Below are 21,079 nucleotides of genomic sequence, written 5' to 3'. Positions count from 1 at the left end.
TGAGTAAGCTTAGCTGGGAGTGTAGTCTGGATATATTGGGTCTTATTTCCCTTAAGCGATCTTCCTTTTGCCATTTGGTTTTAAGTGGAATCTCTCCCTTTAAATGTTGAGAAGATCTGTGTGCATGAGTAGTAGAACACTCTGGGTGTGGGGAGGGGTGATCACTTGCTCAGTCAGCCCCTCTAGTCTCTAGTCACCAGAATGGAGGTGTACTTACAGCAAGAGGCCAATGAATAGATACCAAAACAAAACAAAAAAAAAAGGAAGTCCATACTCTAAGATTCCATCAGACGTCAATCCGTGGCAGTTCTGATCCTTTCCCTTCTTGGTTCTTCTGCTTGGTCTTGCCCAGTGTGGCAGCTCCCTGATGCTGAGCCTGGCGGGTTTGAAAGTATGAGATTTCTTGCTTCCACTACAAGTTCCACTGGTTATAAGCCTTAAACTTTAAAAATATTACTATATATCTAGTTCAGAGTTTTTGAACTGCTAACTGAATCTGCTTCATCTGGTATTCTGTGTTATTGCTGATGGAGATCCTCACTTCACTTCTACCCTAACTGCCAGCAAGCTCCACCCTCCTACAATACTATTTTGACTCTCACTTTATTCTCAGTTATACTTTTATATTGTATAAATATAAATATTGGGTAGTTGGTGTCATCTACCAAGAAGATATGACCAGTTTCTTACAGATTATTTGTTAGCACTTGAACTATGTTCCAGGAAACCCTGGAATCTGTGCCTTAAAGCTTGATATTTTGAAACACTAGTAGCTAATCCTTCACTGTTTTATTGTTTTTATCCTTTGTATCTAAACAAATAGCAGTTGCTCTTTTTGACCATGAAAGATCTGTAGGATTATTGGTTTTTAATATAATTGTGTTGTGGTTAGTCCACAAGGTTGAGTTAGTTGCATCACATAATTTGGAGAAGTTTAGCATGCTGGCCTATTGAGTGATTTTCGTTTTAGAAAAGTTGATGCTCAGTTGTCCTTTCTGAAAATAATGAACTAACAGGTCAATTCTTTACTCTCTCCTACTCTTCAGTTTCTTATAATTATGACTTTCCAATTACTGCCTTTTTAATATTTTCGTTTTCATATTCAGGGTGACAAGCATTTCATATCTAGATTGGTTATATATTAAAAACCTGCTGTGATTTCTCTTGACCATGGTTGGAGAATGAAAATGTATCCATTGTATCCATGGCATAGTTTTCCATCATATATTCTAAGTATTAATATCAAGCCCCAGAAGTCTAGGCCTGTGAGTGTTCACCATGGAGACGATTGAACAAGTTGAATTGCCATATTCATTGGTGTCCTTTTTCTGTGGTTTAGTACATCTATTGAGGCTTGTCCTAATACCTTGTTGAGACAACACCACATTTTCTTGAATGCTCCTTTGGTACTTCCTCTCTGACTAGATAATGGTTTCAACTATTCACTAGGTATTTCAGATACATAATTTATGGTCTATGGTATAGTTCAGCTGCAGCTTCTTTCAGAACATACAAAGTATTACAATAGCAGGTAAGTCCTCTATGGATGTACCTTATATATTATTCTCTATTCTGTGAGAATTACTATGTATGGAGTTTTGGGAACGTATACTTAGTGTATTGTGTGGTGGATTGATTTTTTTTTTAAATTAAAAATGCAAGAAACCTTTACCCATAAACTCTTGAGCTGAGAATGTCCATGTTTTAAGCAAAACAACTACAACAGTTTTATTGTTACTTACTTCTGGTTTTCACTTAGAGTTATCTTCCACTCTTAAAGGTTCTCTTGTCAGCTTTTCCCTCTCTTCCTTTGCTTTGAATCTTTCTCCATTAAAATGGCTTTGGCTTCTCTAATGCTGATGTCTTTTCTGTTTCAAGTGCACCAACTCAATTTCTACCCTTTTTTGTTTTTGACAGTTGATTACTAGCCTTCTTTGGAGAGGCAATATAAGACAGTGGCTATAGATCCAGGCTTTGTAGATAGATTGCCTGGGTTTGTTGCTAGTTCATTTTATCAACTGTATGGCTGTGTACAAATTATTTAAAGATTCTGTGAGGCTTATTGTTTCATCTGTAAATTGAAATATTAATAGCATCTTTCTCTTAAGGAGTTGTGATTATTAAAACTGAAAATTCACATGAAGCAATTATAACAGTGCTTCACACAAATTAATCCTTCAGTAAGCATTGCTGTTGTTGTTGTTGATAGGTGCCATCCAGTTAGTACTGACTCATAATGACCCTATGTACAACAGAACTAAACACTACCCAATTCTGGGACAACCTTATAATCGTTGTTACATTTAAGCCCATTGATGGTGCCACTGTGCCAATTCATCTTGTTTGGGGGGTCTTTCTCTTTTTCTCTGACCCTCTAATTTACCAAACATGAGTGCCTTCTCTAGTTACTGGTCTCTCCTGACAATATGTCCAAAGTAGGAGAGATGAAGTATGCCATCCTAGGTTCCAAGGAGCATTCTGGCTGTATTTCTTTCAACACAGATCTATTTGTTCTGTTGGCAGTCCATAGCCCTTTCAATGTTCTCCTCCAACACCATAACTGCAATGCATCAATTCTTCTATAGTTTTCCATATTCACTATCCAACTTCCACATGCATATGAAGTTATTGAAAATACCATGGCTTGCATCAGGCACACCTTAGTCCTCAAACTGACATCTTTGCTCTCCAACCTTTTAGAGAGGTCTTGTGCAGCAAATTTAACCAATGCAATACATCATTTGATTCTTGACTGCTGCTTCTATGAGTTTTGATGGTTGATCTAGCAAAATGAAGTCATTGAAAACTTCAATCTTTTTTCCATTTATATGGATGTTATTTAGTGGTCCAGTGGTGAGGATTTCTGTTTTCTTTACATTGAGGTGCAACTCATACCAAAGGCTGTGGTCTTTGATCTTCATGAATAAGTATTTAAGTCCTCTTGGCTTTTAGCAAGAGTGAATATTAATAGCACCTTTCTCTTATGGAGTTGACCACAGAGGGCCCAGATCCAAGAAGTGAGCAGTCACATGTCCAACAAAGTCCATCCCAGATGCCACACACAAAAAAGGCAAAAAAACAAGGTTGTATGGTTTGGCACTGTGGGTTTATGCAACAGACTGCAAAGCCATTTGAACAACAAGGTCTGTGGTTCAAGCTCACCAGCTGCTCCTATACAGGGTCGCTATGAGTCAGAATCGAGTGGAGGGCACTTAACAACAGCAACCTATCTGCATATCACAGGTTGTTAATGAGCCTTCTTCCAATCCTGATGCCACATTTTTCTTCATATAATCCAACTTTTCTGATTATTTATTCAGCATACAAATTAAGTATAGTGAAAGTATACAACTCTGGCACACACCTTTCCTAATTGTAAACCACACACCTTTTTCTGTTATAAGAACTGCCTCTTACTGTATGTACAGGTTCCTTATAAGCACAATTAAGTATTCCGGGATACACAGTTGCGAACTTGCAATGTTGTCCATAGCTTGTCATGATCCACACAATTGAAAGCCTTTGTGTAGTCAATAAAGCACAACTAAACATCTTTCTGGTTTTCTCTGATTCAGCCAAGATCCATCTGATATCAGCAATGATATCCTTCGTTCCACATCATGTTCTGCAACTGGCTTGAACCTCTGGGGTTCTCTATCAATGTATGGTTGCAGCGGTTTATGTATTTTACCTTTAGTAATACGTTACCTCATGGGATATTAATGATATTGTCCAATGATTTCTGCATTCCATTGTGTCTCCTCTCTTTGGAATGGGCACAAATACAGCTGTCTTCGAAATTTCTTGGCATAGAAGTGTGAGTGAGTGTCTCAAGTGCTGCATCACTTTGTTTAAAGATTGCAGTTTGTATTCCATGAATTATTTGCCAATGACTACAATGTACCTTGGACTTCTCCCTTCAGGATCATTGTTTTTGATCAGATGCTACTCTTGAAATTGTTGAACATTGACCATTTCCTTTTCTTCCGTGACTCTGTGTATTCCTTCCATCTTCTTTTGTTGCATTTTTTATCATTCAGCATTTTGCCCACAGAAACCTTCAATACTTCAAGTCAAGGTTCAAAATTTTTCCTCACTTCGCTCAGCTTGAGAAATGCTGAGCATGCTCTTCCATTTTGGTTTTATAACTCCAGGTCTTTGTACATTTTGTTACAATATTTGGCTTTTTCATCTTGAGCTGACCTTTGAAATTTCCCGTTCAGCTCTTATACTTCCTCACTTCTTCCATTTGCTTTAGCATCTCTGCGCTTGAAAGCAAGTTTCATAATCTCTTCTGACATCCATTTTGATCTTTTCCTTCTTTCTTAATGAACTTTTGAGTTCTTCCTGTATGATGTTCTTGATATCATCCCACAACTCTTCTAGTCTTCAGTCTTTAGTGTCTAATGTATCAAATCTATTCTTTAGATTATCTCTAAATTCAGATGGAATATATTGAAGGTCGTATTTTGGCTCTCATGGACTTGTTTTCCTCAGCTTCAGTTTGAATTTGCATATGAGCAATTGATGGTCTGTTCCACAATCTGCCCCTGGTCTTTTTTTGGCTGATGATATGGAACTTTCCACTGTCTCTTTCCACAGATGTAGCCAATTTGATTTCTGTTAATTCTGTCTGGTGAAGTCCATGTGTATAGTTTCAGTAAACATTAGTTATTAATATTTTCATTTGATTGCATAAGAAGAAAAGAACAATCTGACATTATGACATTCTTTAGAGATGTTTCTTTCTTAAGAAACAAGATTGATAGCTTCTTCCACTTTGCCTGTAGGAATGCATAGAGGATAAGTGAGTGAAAGTATTAGCTGCATCAGCACACAGTAATGATAACTTCTTTGCCATGTTGAGTTCCATTATCTCTAAATGGAAATTGCTCTTCTTCTTATCCCTACCAGCCATTGTTGGCCTCACTATAGAGCTGATATCATTCTGAGTCTGAATTTTTTAAAAAATTATATTTGTCACAGTTGCAAATTATCATTCTGCTTTCAACCCAGCAGCTCCACCTTCAAGGACTTAGAGGGCAACAGTCTGAAGGATAGTGGACATGAAGAAAGCGACCAGACTGACAGTGAACACGATGTCCAGCGGAGCCTGTATTGTGATACTGCCGTCAATGATGTGCTGAACACCAGTGTGACTTCAATGGGATCTCAAATGCCTGAGCATGGTAAGGACTGGTGATATATTAAGTTGCAACAGTGGACTTTAGGAACCCAGAATGTTTGCAGGTACACTATACCACCTCATTATAATTAATGTATTATCAAGATGTTCATTGAACTGATGTCTCAGCAGAATATACAACTTTTTGAGATGGCCTGACAGCCAGATAGATTTTCTTTACCATCTCTAAGTGTATCCCTTAGGGATGTATGTTGTTTTGTTGTTAGGTGCCATTGAGTTGGTGCTGACTCATAGTGACCTTATTTATGCACAGCAGAACGAATCACTGCCCGATCCTGGGCCAACCTCAATACTGTTGACACGCTTGAGCCCATTGATGCTACCACTTGGCCAATCCATCTCGCTGGGGGTCTTCTTCTTTTACTCTGACCCTCCACCTTACCAAATATGATATCCTTCTCCAGCGACTGGTCCCTCCGGACAATATGTCTGAAGTATGAGAGACGAAGTTTGGCCATCTTGACCTCCAACAAGCACTCTGGCTGTACTTTTTCCAACATGGATCTGTTAGTTCTGTGGGCAGCCCATGGCACTTTCAATATTCTCCTGCAACACCATAACTCAAAAGCATCAATTCTTCTACGGTCTTCCTTATTCACTGTCCAGCTTTCCCATGCATATGAGGTTACTGAAAATACCATGGCTTGGGTGAGGCGCACCTTAGTCCTCAAGCTGACATCTTTGCTCTTCAACACTTTAAAAAGGTCTTGTGCAACAGATTTGATTAATGCAATATGTTGTTTGATTTCTTGACTGCTGCTTCCATGAGTGTTGATCCAAGAAGAATGAAGTTCTCGACAAATGCAAACTTTTCTCCATTGATAATAATGTTGTTTATTGGTCCAGTGGTGAGGATTTTTGTTTTCTTTACATTGTGATACAGTCCATACCAAAGGCTGTGCTCTTTGATCTTCATCAGTAAATATTTTAAGTCCTCTTCATTTTCAGCAAGCAAGTTTGTATCATTTGCATATTGCAGGTTATTAATGAGTCTTCCTGCAATCCTGATGCCATGTTTTTCTTCAGATAACCCAGCTTCTCATATTATTTGCTCAGCATACAGGTTGAATAATTATGGTGAAAGAATACAACCCTGTCATACACCTTTCTTAATTTGAAACCATTGGGTGTTCTCATGTTCTGTTCAAACAACTGCCTCTTGTTTCATGTACAGATTCCTCATGAGCACAATTAAGTGTTCTGGAATACTCATACTTAGCAATATTGTCCATAGCTTGTCATGATCCACACAATCAAAAGCTTTGCATAGTCAATAAAGCACAGGTAAACATTTTCTGATATTCTCTGCTTTCTGCCAATATCCATCAGACATCACAATGATATCCCTCATTCCACGGCCTTTTCTGAATCTGGCTTGAACCTCTGGAAATTCTCTGTCAATGTATGCTTGCAGCCATTTCTGTATTACCTTTAGTAAAACTTTGCTTGCATGGGATATTAAAGAGATTATCTGATGATTTCTGCGTTCCGTTGGGTCACCTCTCATTGGAATGAGCAAAAATACTGATCTCTTCCAATTAGTCAGCCATATAGTTTAGCGTAGTGGTTACAAATCTGGCTGCGAACCTCAAGATCAGCAATTTGAAACTACCAGCTGTTCCAAGGGAGAAAAAGGAGGCTTTCTGCTCCCGTAAAGATTTATAGCCTTGGAAATCCTGTATGGGGTTGCCATGAGTCAGAACCGACTCCATGACACACAACAACAACAACATAATTATCTTCCAAATTTCTTGACATAGATGAGGGAGTGCCTCCTGTGCTGCATCACTGTCTTGAAAGATTTCAATTTTTATTCCACCAATTCGTGGTGCCTTGTGCTTTGCCAATTCCTTCAATGCACCTTGGATTTCTTCCTTCAATATCATTGGCTCTTGATCATATGTTATCTCTTGAAATGGTTGAACATCAGCCATTTCCTTTTGGTACAGTGACTCTGTATATTCCTTCCATCTTCATTTGATGCTTTCTGTATCATTTATTAATTTGCCCAGAGAATCTTTCAATAATGAAAGTCGATGCTTGAATTTTTTCTTCAGTTCCCCAGCTTGAGAAATGCTGAGTGTGTTCTTCCTTTTTGGTTTTCTGACTCCAGATCTTCACACTTTTTTTTTGTAATATTTTACTTTAATCCTCTCAAGCTGATCTTTGAAATTTCTGTTCATTTCTTGTACCTCCTGTATAGTACTTCGTAATTTTAAAAGCTGACTACATATACATATAATTGCTTAGATTCTCTTCTGTAATAACAGTGATGAGCACACAGGAAATGAGCAGATGCATTCTTACCAGGAATGCTCTTTTTGCTTTATTGCGTGAATTCAGCTGATCAGTTAAGTTGCAGAAAACATAACACTAATAAGACTAAACTAGATTTTGTTTTCATATCAATCTGGTTAGCTTCATCCATCGAGATACTGTCTTATCTGACTGAACAGATTGAATGCTGTTTACAGAGAATGTTGTGTTAAGTGCCGTTGAATAGGTTCCGAACTCATATCGTTCCTGTGTAGGGTTTCTGAGGAGCCAACGGTGAGTTTGAATCACCAGTCTTGCAGTTCAAACTGACCTTAGTGTCAAGTGCTTATCTTACAGTACCACACCAGGACTCCTTACTTATGATGGTGGTCATGGTGGTGTGCCATGGAGTTGGTTCCTACTCATAGTGACCCTGTATAGGGTTTCTGAGGTTTTAAATCTTTATGGGAGCAGAAAGCCTCATATCTGTCCCATGGAATGACTGGTAGTTTCGAACTGCTAACCTTGAAGTTAGCAACCTGACTCGTAACCACTTTGCTACCCAATCTGCTTCGTTACTTAGTATTTGTTGGTGTTGTTAAGTGCCGTCAAGTCAGTTCTGACCTATAGCAACACTGTTTAGGATTTTTGAGGAGTAGTTGGTGAGCTTGAATCACTGATTTTTTGTTTCAAAGTAACTTTGAAGTCCAGCACAATAATTCACAATGCCACACCAGGAAAGTACTAAAATTTTCCATTTTATCTGTGGAGTTGTCATACCAAATCCATCTATCTACCACTCATTTTCACATAATTGGACATAGGAGGGTCCAGGATAAGAGAAAGTGGTCTACTCAGTGTAAACCATTCCACTATTGGAGGAAAACACAACACAACAAAACAAAATCACCTCAAAGTACTTGTCAGTAGCAACATCTTCATGTATGAAGAAGGTAGTACTTTTGTGAGTTCAACTACATATGCTTCAGCAAGAGGGGCTATTTGAAATTGTGCTAGGCATAAGCCAGGTTATAACAACATTAGCAGAGTTAAGTTAAGGCAGAAATGTTTCAGATTGACTTGGGCACAAATATCATTTTCAATGTTTTACTGATATAAACATGATATACAAATGGCCTGTCCTTTTTAATGAAGACGTATGAATTCAGTTTGGTAGTTAAGCTCAGTTAAGCTTCAGACTGCTTGGCTATGTCTTAAGAGAAGCTAGACTCAAGCTCTGCTGGAAGCCCCACTGCTATAGAGTTAAAGATGTGATAATAAAATATGGTGATTATGTGCTGATCTTCAGCTGTTTCCTTTCACTGTTAACATCATCATTAAATGATTTTGTTTTGACTTTGTAAACAAATCCAAAAGAAAAATAAATGCTTTATATACAAAACAAAATGCTTTTCATAAACAAAAATTAGTCACTGTAGAATCTATTAACTTGTCTAATCTATCCCCTCCCCAGCAAACCTGCATGGCAAAGTCTATAATTTGTAGAGGCCACTACCAATTGTGCACAGCTGCCTTCTCTAATTGGTGAGTGGTAACATCCACAGAGAAAATATACTTTTGGATAACCTTACTATGACTAAAATTGAAAAAAAAATTAAACATTTATATAGCTGCAACAGAGACAATTTAATTCTCAGAGAATTAGCAGTGTGTCACACACAGGATACAGACTGATATGTAACATTTACTAGTCTTGTGTCTCTAAGAAATGCTTTTCCATTTCTATTGGAAAGAGTTTTAGTTAGAAGTTCTCTAAAATGAAATGACTTCAGGAAATAGTTGTAATTGATTCCTACATTATGTTTGTCTAGAATAACATCTGTTTTAATTTTTTTTTCTCACATTTCTCTAGGAAAACTATATCAATGGACTGCAGCAAATTTTTATGAAGGGGAGTGTTTCTTACAAATGGAACATATTATATATATATTCACACATATGCTATGTAGATTAGATAATAATGAAAGTACTCTAAAGCAAATGTGTGGCAATACCCCAAGACACTCCTACATATAAAAAGATACATATGCATACATATTCTTGCTACTCTATTTTGTCAATACTTGCACATTTTGTTCCTTGGTACTTCATTTGCATGCATATATCTCAGTTTTTCATTATCTCAGCAGTGGCCAAACCTTAAACCAACCCTTGGGATTGTCCTTTTAGCATGGGTGAAATATTAAAGTAAAAGGGGAATTCTGGTCTTATTTATATATCAGCCTCTACCTCATGATACTCTGCTATCTCTGAAGCTATCAATAATGATATTATTTTAATTGTGATGTTCGCAGTCAACTATGGGCTTGCCACACTGATGTGCCATCAATTCATTTGGGTTGATTATGGCTATCTCAAACAACAGCAACTATTTCAATATTTTACATCATAGTTAAATCTGCGTTCACATAATAAATGTATCTCATTTTATACTAAGGCATAGTAGTTGAAAGGCAATCACTGGGTGAATCCACCAAGTATGTATTTACAGTTTAATAACCATTCTAGTTTTATGTATTCCAAGGCTGCTTGTTGTTGTTAAATGCCTTTTGAGTTGTTTCCAACTCATAGCAACCCTGTATAATGTTTCCAATGAATGGCTGGTAGGTTTGAACTACTAACCTTGCAGTTATCAGTTCAGTGCTTATCCTACAGTGCCACACCAAGATTTCTATTCTAGGGTGAGTACGTTGTTATTGCTTCAAAGGACTAACATTTTATTTTATTTATATTTATATCACTTTAGAAAGATGTGCAAGGAAAATGAGATATGTTCTTGATTCAGGCATTAACTTAAAGTTTCAAGGATTTCTAGAAGAAAAAAAATTTACATATCTTTGGTTCACTGACACCATGATAGGCATCTTAAACCAAGTATCCTGAAATCTTGGGGGGTTCCAGAGCTGAACTATTCTTGAGGTTTGGGTAAGTGTCTCTGAAGAAGAGCGGGTTCTAATGAATTTCCCAGACCTACTTTAATCTTAATAATATTTCTTCTAGTTCTGCCAGAACTATTTCAAAGATGGGCCAAATATCCCTTACACCTGTGTTGGGGAGTTTGGCTCAACTTTACTCTCTCTATGGTGTTTCTAATTTGCATATTATTGTAGCATCTTTCTTTGCCATATGTGAGCACTTAATTGATGGTGACTCTCAAGATTTTAAAAATAAATAACAATTATGCATCTTTTAATTTATTTCCTTAAGCAGGGACATTTTGTTAAATGGACTGAAATTGCTGTTAATGTTTGAGGGCAAAGTACAAACTATTTACTGGACTCTGTGCTTCTTCATACTGCCATACATTCCTTTAGGATTTGTTCTCATAACTTTATTTAAACAAAGGAAAACCCAGTGTAAATATCAAAGGCATGCAATAGACTCTTGGAGTGAATACCCTGTCTAAATTTTCATGAACTCGTTTTCCCAGCCTCTCTGAGAACATTGCTAGGAATGAGGACCTAAAATCACCATGTTCAACCAAAGGAGGAGTGGATTTGGAAGACTTTGAACTCAAAGAGCGTGCAGTTACTAGGGATTGGATTGTGCTGTGATTGCCCCAACCAGACACACGATGGAAATAGGAGGGTACTCTAAACATAATGTAGGAATCAATTTCCTGAAGTCATTTCATTTTAGAGAACTTGTAACTAAAACTCTTTCCAATAGAAATGGCTAGAATCTCTGCTTTCTGGATTACTATCAATTCTGATATCATTGTCTCCTTGCTTAAGACTAGGTGAGTGGCTTGATGAACTAGCTGAGCTGGTGTGGCACTGTAGGATAACCACTGGACTGCAAACCACAAAGTCAGCATTTCAAAACCACAAGATGCTCCTCGGAAACACTATACAGGATTGCTATGAGTCAGAATAGACTCAGTGGCCCTTATGAACTACCTGAGCTGAATTTCCTGGTGGCTAGGTGTCTGACTTTCAAATTTGCTTGTCATCCACAGTGCCTATAAGCTAACATGACTCAGTTTGTTCACAGTCCTTATTATCATATCATGGCTGCTTGGAATAGAAGATGATGGAAAATCCTTTATATGTATATATATATATATATATATACATATATATACACACACACATACATTGTTTGGAAATTTAGGCTGGCTCCATCTTTTTGTTGTGTCTCTTCTAGACTGCATATTGAAGGATCCTGTTTTCTTGTCTATTCTGCTCTCTCTGGCTCTTGATCAGTGCATTTAATCCATTTACATTCAGTGTAATTATCAATAGGTGTGAATTGATTGTTGTCATTTTGCTCTGTGTATTTTTTTCATTTTGGAGTGCTGCTGATTTCTTTGTTCCACATAATTTTCTATGCTGAGCACATTTTCATTTCTGTTGCATTAATGTTTACTAAATCTTTCTGATTTTCCACTTTTTAAATTTTGATTTGCAGGTGTATTAATTTTCAGGGTATATTATAGGTTATGATGTAATTAATTAAAATTTTCCCTGTTTAAAACAGTCTGTTTTATCTTGAAATATACCTAATTTGCTTACCATTTGGAAGTTCTATATATACATAATTCCCTCTTTTTCTTTTATTATTGACTATATTATAAATTGATATCTCTAGTTTCCTATTTTCGGTCTTTTAGGTCTGTTTTGCTTTAAATTCTTCTATATCTGGATTGAATTCTGGGTGATGGCACTATGTATATTAATGTCAGGTTGTTGTCTGCTATGGTTGATTCTCAGTCTAAAGAATACCCTTTAGAATTTTTTGTAAAGTTCATCTGATCATTGCAAATTCCTTTAATATCTGTTTATCAGGAAACATTCTAATTTTGCCATCATATTTGAGGGATAGCTTTGCTGAGTATATGATTCTTGCTTGGCAATTTTTTTTTTCTTTCAGAGTTTTGTGTATGTCATCCTATTGCCTTCTAACCTGCATAATTTCTGGTGAGAAATCAGAGCTCAGGGTTCTTTCCTTGTCTTTGGTTTTCGAGAGCATGATTATGATATGTCTAGGTGGTTTTCTTTTGGGAATTATCCACCTTGGGAATAGTGCAGCTTATTGCATGCTTATCTTACCTTTCATGATATTTGGGAAATTTCTTCCCAAAATTATTTGACAATTTTAGTTTTCTCTGTGCTTTACATTGGCTCTTCCTGCTCTGGAATTCTGATCACTCATAAATTGTTCATCTTCATGGTGTCCCACATAACTCTTAGTCTTCCTTTGGGTGTTTTCATTTTTTTTCTGATTATTTTTATAGATTACTAGTATTGAGAAATTTATTGTCAAGTTCATTAATTCAGGCTTCTTCTGCTTCGAATCTACTTCTTTGCACTGTCAATGTATTGTCCATTTCTAAAATCTTACAATTAATCTTCTGGATTCTTCCAAGGTTTTCTTCTGTGTCCTCCTTGCTTTCTTCAATCTTTCTGTCAATGCTTTTAAGGTACCAAAATGGCATACTTTTGAATTATTTTTTCAGTTAATTCCATTACCTGCTATTCCTCAGAAACATTGTCTGGCTTCATCTTGGTCATTTGTTTGAGCCATTATCTCTCTTTTTAAAACAAACAAACAAACAAACAAACAAACTTTTGATTGTGAATTGAGTGAAGGTTTGCAGAGCAGATCATCAGTTTGACATTCAGCAAATCATATACTTTGCTTCATTATATGGTTGCAATCCCCTCTATGCAACAACAGTTAACAGCATTTACCTCTACTCACTTTAACCATTGCATTCCTCCCTGTGTTCCCTGCCATCCCCATCTTTCCTCTGCCAACCTCCCTCCCATTTTATATTGCCTGCCCTCTTACTTGTATAACCTCTAGTGCATTAATCATTTCCTCCTCCTCCCACAACCATCATAGATTGTTTCTTTTATCAAGAAACAGGCCCATTTTTTTAGTACAAAAAAGCCCCCCAAAACATGCAGGAATACATAATCATTTAAACAACCAAAGAGCACATTCTGTAATCCAGCCTCCTGGCAGCCAGCAAATAACCTTTCTCTTTCCGAGGCTTAGAGTTCTCAGTTGTGCAATGTCTCCATCTCTGGTGTTGCTGCTTCTCTGTTTAGGGTCCTATGTCACGTTCTGCTTATGTTCTTCTCTCTCGATGGTCCTAGGGTCCTCTGTTCCTGGAATGTAAAATTAACTACTCCCCCCTTTTTGTTGCACAACTTCAACCTTCACAGCTGTGACAATTGCAATTAGTCATAGTAACAATTATTCACTATTGATCCAACTGAATCCTATCCCCATCTCCTTTCACCAAAGCCAACTGGACAAGATGGAAAACTATTCAGTGGGGATTCTAAGATCCCTGACATGCTGTGAAATGAAACTCCCTCTTGAAAACTAATAATCCAGCCACTCCATGCCTTTATATTCACCATTCCATGCCTTTATATTCGCCCCCTCCCCCCACACACACATCATTTTAGGTAACCGATGTCTAAGTTTACCGTCCCTATCAATCCTGTCTGATAATTTCCGCATTCTGTTGGGTCACCTCTCTTTGGAATGGGCACAAATATTGATCTCTTCCAATCAGTCAGCCAGATAGTTGTCTTCCAAATTTCTTGGCAGAGATGAGTGAGTGCCTCTTGTGCTGCCTCACTTTCTTGAAAGATTTCAATTTTTATTCCATCAATTCCTGGTGCCTTGTTCTTTGCCAATTCTTTCAATACACTTTGGACTTCCTCCCTGAGTATCATTGGCTCTTGTTCATATGGTACCTCTTGAAATGGTTGAACATTAACATTTCCTTTTGGTACAATGACTCTGTGTATTCCTTCCATCTTTTCTTGATTCATTGTGCATCATTCAACAATTTTCCCAGAGAATCTTTCAATAATGAAAATTGAGGCTTGAATTTTTTCTTCAGTTCCCCCAGCTTGAGAAATGCTGACCATGTTCTTCCTTTTTGGTTTTCTAACTCTTAATCTTTGCATATTTTATTATAGTATTTGGCTTTATCTTCTCAAGCTGATCTTTGAAATTTTCTGTTCAGCTCTCGGACCTCTTCAATTTTCTTCTTGTATATTGCCCTCATTTTCCTTGTATGTTGCCCTCCCAAACACCCATGCTATGATGTGACTATCCCCTATCCTGTGCTCTACTGTTTCCTCATTCCCACCCCTTATATCCAACAAATAATTTTTGTTTGTTTGTTTTAGTATGGGTATATTTTCTTAAGCTTTTACAAAAATGATCTCATGCAACATTTGTCCTTTTGTGACTGCTTAATTTCACTCAGCCTGAAGTCCTCAAGTTTCAACCATTTATGCGGTGGCTTGCAGCTTCATAATTATTCTTTAAGGTAGCATAATACTCCATTGTGTGTATGTACCAAAGTTTGTTTATCCATTCTTTCATTGATGGGCATTTAGGCTGTCTCTATAATTTGTGATAAACATTAATGTGCATATATCTACCCATGTTGTTGTTGTTGCTAGGCGCCATCAAGTCAGTACCAACTCAGCAACATTGCACAGCAGAATGAAACAGTGCCCGATCCTGGGCCAACCTCACTATTGTTGCCACGCTTGAGCCCATTGATGCTGCCACTTGGCCAATCCATCCCTCGGGGGGGGGGGGGTCTTCCTCTTTTTCTCTGACCCTCCAACTTACCAAACATTATATCCTTCTCCAGAGACTGGTTTTGACCAAAAGCCATGGTACTTTCAGTAACCTTATATGCATGCAAATGCTGGACAGTGAATAAGAATGACTGTAGGAGAATTGATATTTTGGAGTTATGGTGTTAAAGGAGAATATTGAAAGTGCCATGGGCTGCCAAAAGAACAAACAGATCTGTGTTGGAAGAAGTGCAGCCAGAGTGCTCCTTGGAGGCCAGGATAGCCAAGCTTCCTCTCTTATACTTCGGTCATATTGTCAGGAAGGACCAGTCTCTGGAGGTCTACTCGTGTACTGGCTCATATTTCTTGTGGATATATTCTATGTAGAGAAATTGCTGGATCATAAGTTATTTCTATTTCAAGCTTTCTGAGGAAGTGCCATACCATTTTCCAGAGTGGTTGAACCATTTTACAGTCCCACCAGCAATGTAGGAGGGTCCCAGTCTCTCCACATCCTCGTCAACATTTATTGTCTTCTGCTCTTTGGAACTTCACTGCTATTTCTGGTGTGAGATGATATCTTATTGTTCTGATTTGCATGTCTCTAATGGCCAGTGATCATGGACATTTCTTCATATGTTTGTTGGCTGCCCAGATCTCCTCTTTGGTAAAGTGTCTGTTCATGTCCTGTGCCCAGTTTTTAACTGGGTTATTTGTATTTTTCTTGTGGAGGTTTTGTAGTTTCCTATATATTTTAGAAATCAATCCCTTGTCTGAAAGGTCATTGCAAAATATATTTTTTTCCATTCTGTGAGCTCCCTTTTTATTCCTTAGGTGAAATCATTTGATGCACATAGGTTTCTAAATTTCAGTATGTCCTAATCATCTATTTTGTCTTCTTTTGTTTGTGCGATTTTCAAAATGTTTAGTAGTCTGTGTGTGCCCTCTATTAGAGCCCTTAAATTTATCCCTCATTTTTCATTGATGGCCTTTGTAATTCTGAGATTCACATTTATTTCTTTAATCCATGTTGAGATGTTTTTTGTACATGATGTGAGATAAAGGTCTTGTTTCATTATTTTGCATACCAGTTTCCAGTTTTGGCAGCATCATCTTTTGAAGAGACTATTCAATGTACTTTGGACCTTTTTCAAATGTATGTGGATGGATTAATTTCTGGATTCTCAGTTCTGTTCCATTGACCTATGTGTCTTTCACTGTACCCATACCAGACTGTTTTGATCACTGTAGCCATATAGTAAATATTGAAATAAGGAAGTGAGAGGTCTTTAACTTTGGTATTGTTCTTAAGCAGTGCTTTGATTATCTGGGGACTCTTTCCTTTCCATATAAAGTTTGTAATTGTATTTGCCATTTCTTTAAAGAATGTCTTTGGAATCTGTATTGGATTGCATTATGTCTGTAGATTGCTTTGTGTAGTATTGACATTTTCACAATGGTAAGTCTTCCTATCCAGAAGCATGGTATATTCTTTCATTTTTGTAAATCTCTTTTTTTTTGTTTTTTTGTAGTTGTGTTTTGTAGTTTTCCTTGTATAGATCTTTTGTTTCTCTGGTTACATTCATCCCTAAATGTTTCGTCCTTTAGAAAGCTACTGTAAATGATTTTGCTTTCTTAATTTCCTTTTCAACACTATCATCATTAGTATAGAGGAATCTGACTGATTTTTGTTTGATGATCTTGTACCCTGCCAGTTTCCTGACTCTCCCAATGAGTTCTAGTAGTTTTTTTCCTAAGATTTTGGGGTTTTCTTGGTATAGGATCATATAATCTGCAAATAGAGAGGGTTTTGCTTCTTTTTTTGCCAATTTGGAAGCCTTTAATTTCCCTATCTCACCTAATAGCTCTGGCTAAGACTTCCAGCACGATATTGAATTGGAGTGGTGATAAAGGGCATCCTTGTCTGGTTTCTGTTCACAAAGGGAAAACTTTCAGTTTCTCTCCATTGAGAGTGATGTTGGCTGTTGGTTTATATGCTCTTAATTTCATTGAGGAATTTCCTTTCAATTCTTACTTTGTTGTGTGTTTTCATCAGGAATAAATGTTAGATTTTGTCAAATGCCTTTTTTTTTTTCATCAATCCATATGGTCATGTGGTTCTTTTCTCTTTTTTAAAATTTATATGGTGGCTTACATTGATTGTTTTTCTAATATTGTACCTTCCTTGCTTCCCTGATCTGAATAACATTTGGTCATGATATATGACTTTTTTTTTTTTTTTATGCCTTTATGTTTCCTCTATTGGGTTTCAATTAATATAGAACGGAAAACAATCCAGTGTTGTAGTAAACTCCAAAGTGGGTGCATATTAGAGCAATTAGAGTCATATTTTCAGCTGATTAATAATCAATTATTTAAATGATAATGTAAGAGAGATTGAGTATGACTTGAAGCAAACAATTGACTTCACTTGGAACTACTATGTACAGTTATAAGACATGATCCATAAACAATCATTGTGTCTGCATTTCACATCCAAATGCAATACAATGACTGTTTTATTTATGGAAATGTAGGTTCTACTGCAATTTACTAAACTTTCTTCTTTATTAGTTCCATCAACTGAATATCATTTAACATATCTTTTTTGTGAAACATGGATTTGAAGAAATTGATCTGTGTCTTATGCAACTGCTGTTGCAAATTAGCCATGAAAATGTTCTGTAGATTGCATACTATGCAAATTCTACTTTTTGTCACAGGTGTATTAAGTTGTTTACACTTAATACTCTGCCAGCAATGTGAAAATTCATTTCCTCTCACCTTTTAATAAAAGTAGGATTCAGTGACTGAACAGCCCTTCCTTTATCCTTTTACCTATCCCCCTGACTCACCTCTTATCTCACTAAATTTCCAACCACTCATTTCAAATAGTCTCTTGGTGAAATGGGGAGTTCTCAATGGAGAATATTTTGTGACATTGCAAAGCAGTGTGCTGCTGGGCTCCAGAAATGGTAGCATGGACCAGATGTTCTTAGAGTAATTGAAAATTCCATTTTATCAGAATTGCATTTGCTGTCAAAAAGTTTCATCTCTACTTCAACTAAGAGGTTGATTAGATCCCCCTGGACCTGAATTAACATGTTTGAAACTAGATATACTGTTTTGCAATTCATATTATTTCTCCCCTGGTTTTACTCATATAGAACCTTTATAAAATGTCTTCATCTTCTTGCAAATATACCAGGTAAAAATGTTTAATTACACAGGTATATATATATACACACACATATATATGTAACATACATGTTGTTGTTGTTGTTAAGTGCCTTCGAGTTGATCCCCACCCCATAGCGACCCTGTATAGGCTTTCCAAGGAGTAGCTGCTGAGTTTGAACTGCCGACCTTGCAGTTCAAATTGCTTTGCAGTCTCGCGTATTAACCCACAGTGCCACACCAGGACTCTGTAACATATATATGTATGTGTAAATATATGTGTGGTTTGCAATTTATTCAGTTTTAATTTATTTTTCTTTACTCTCAGCCATACAGTAGTCTAATACCAGGCAGGAATAATTCATGATCAGGTATATATAACTCATTCATTCAACAGTATTTTCAAGTGCCCACTATTTGTCTGGAATCCTGGTGTGGTATTGTGGGTTAATGTGCTGGACTTCAAAGTCAGTTTGAACCACAAGATCGGCAGTTCAAACTTACCAGTCACTCCCTGGAAACCCTATACAGCGTCGCTATGGGTCAGAACTGACTCAATAGCACTTAACAACACCAACAACTATTTCTTTGGCTCTGGAAGCTTAATGTGTCATCTAATGCTGTTAATATCTGTCAAAGTTACCATCTTTTTATCTTTGCTTATCTAAGGTTTGCTGATGTGAAATTAATAATTATTTCTTGTTTAAAAGTCATTATAAGAATAGAGCTTGCATGGGGGTGGCAGTAGACACAGGGAGGAATGCAGTGGTTGGAGTAAATAGAGGTAAATGCTGTTAACTGTTGGTGCATGGAGGGGATTGCAACCATATAATGAAGAATAGTATATGATTTGTTGAATGTGAAACTGATGATCTGCTCTGCAAAACTTCACTCAATTCAGAATAAAAAGTTAAAAAAAAAAAGAATAGAGCTTGATATTATTGAAAAACTTTATTAAATTGTGCCAATAAAGCAAAAGAGACAGTATAAGAAGACTGTTACAAGTGTTTTACCAATTAGAATGTTACGAAAAATTATTCCTTGATATTCTAATTTGAACAATGTCACAATGGTAAACTTGTTGTAAATCTTTCTGCTCTGAGATTGAATTTCCTGTTCTCCCTTGATTAATGGCCCTGAAGGATGATAGGTTTAAACTCTGACCTAAACTGTTAGTTTGCTGGTTTAGAGGCAATGCCCAGTTCTGCGTTTCCTCTTATGCCCAGGAACCTTACTCTTTCTTAGTTTTGACAGTAACTGGCAGGTAAGAAGAGAGATAACAGGTGGATTTCTTTGTTTATTTCTACTATATTGCCACACCAAATAATTGGATTCCTTCCAAAGTCTCATTTGCATTTTAATTATCATACAATCACAGGAATAAAAAGTTGCCTTTACCTAAAGGACAGATGCATGCTGATAGCAGTTGTTCCCTAGCATTCTTTTTTGCATGGGGTTTTTGGTCAGAGAATTCTTTTAGGATAGGTCACAGTTTCTCCAGTATGTCATTAGGAATAATATCAGCTGCAGCTGTTCATATGTTTTGAAATAGAATGTGTGTGTATATATATACAAGTCCTTGTGTGGTTTTGTGGGTGCTGGGCTGCAAAGTCAGTTTGAACCACAAAGTCAGCGGTTCGAGCTCATCAGCCACTCCTTGAAAGCATTTTCTTGATCTACTTGAAACTTTTAATTATCTCCTATTCAATGTAGGTTTTAAAACTTATTATTAATAAGGTTACAAATTGGGCTGCTAGTCTCAAGGTCAACAGTGCTAAACTACCAGCGGTTCCACGGGAGAAAGATGAGGCGTTCTGCTCCCATTAAGATTTACAGCCTTAGAAACTCTGTGCAGGGTCACTATGAGTCAGAACCAACTCCACGGTACTTACCAACAACATATAGGGAGTTGGTGGTTCAAACCCACAACCAACTGATTGGAAACCATTTACAGGGTCACGATGAGTCTGAACGGACTTGATGGCACTTAAAAACAACAAGATATAGGATCAGAGAATAAATTCATTAAGTTTATTTAAACTGGAAAGCAGAATGCACTTAAGAGCACACTTTGGTGTCAGAGAATCATTTTGGAAGATTAGTGGAAGCCAGGCTCCAACGTAGTGTGCTAGATACAAGTATGCTATATTTGGGTGTTTTCCATTTATTTTATGAAAAAGCACCTTCTATAGGCCTTGATTGAGTGTCCTGATGTGTCACTATTAAGATAAGCACTGGGCTGGAAGGTCAGTTTAAACTGCAAGATTGGCAATTCAAACTCACTAGTCACTCCTTGAAAGTCCTACACAGGGTTTGTGTATAAATTGTAACCGACTTGATGACACTTAACAACAACAACAACAACAACAACATAAGCCTTGATAAGCAGGAAAAAGGAAAACAGATTAATAGACGTGAAGCAGATGAAGCTATTTTATGTGGTAAGATCATATGGACTGTTTTTCATGCACCAAAAGTCCATTGAAATAGCGAGATAATCTTTATGTCTTTCATGTTATTTAACATTATTTTATGTTCTGCCATAAGATGGTTTATTGTTATTGTTGTTACGTGCCGTGGAGTCGGTTCCGACTCATAGCGACCCTGTACAGGGTTTCCGAGGCTTTAAATCTTTACGGGAGCAGAAAGCCTCATCTTTCTCCTGCGGAACAGCTGATAGTTTCGAACTGCCCGATTTATAACCACTATGCTACCAGAGCTCCTTTATAAGATGATTACGAACCATAAATAACATCCATCATAATTTGTTGTTTTTAAGTGCATAGGAGCTGATTCTGACTCATAGCGACCTTGTTTAGGGTTTCTAAGGCTTTAAATATTTATAAGAGCAGGTATTTTT

General features: G+C 37.0%; 1 protein-coding gene across 3 annotated transcripts in view; it reads left to right on the top strand.

Moving 5' to 3' along the window:
- PCDH19 (protocadherin 19) overlaps positions 1-21,079 on the top strand; it is a 300,159-nt gene that overhangs the window by 192,882 nt on the left and 86,198 nt on the right. For 2 of the 3 annotated variants that reach the window (XM_006869087.1, XM_006869086.1), the window contains one exon: positions 5,017-5,189. In XM_006869087.1, coding sequence (XP_006869149.1) covers positions 5,017-5,189 — 173 coding nt within the window. The remainder of the gene's footprint in view (positions 1-5,016; positions 5,190-21,079) is intronic. The other variant, XM_006869088.1, reaches the window with a different exon arrangement.

The sequence above is a fragment of the Chrysochloris asiatica genome, unplaced genomic scaffold, assembly GCF_000296735.1.
Source record: "Chrysochloris asiatica unplaced genomic scaffold, ChrAsi1.0 scaffold00126, whole genome shotgun sequence".
Classification (NCBI taxonomy): Eukaryota; Metazoa; Chordata; class Mammalia; order Afrosoricida; family Chrysochloridae; genus Chrysochloris; species Chrysochloris asiatica.
Note: the sequence above shows the minus strand (reverse complement) of the source record. Positions and strands in the feature narration are given on the sequence as shown.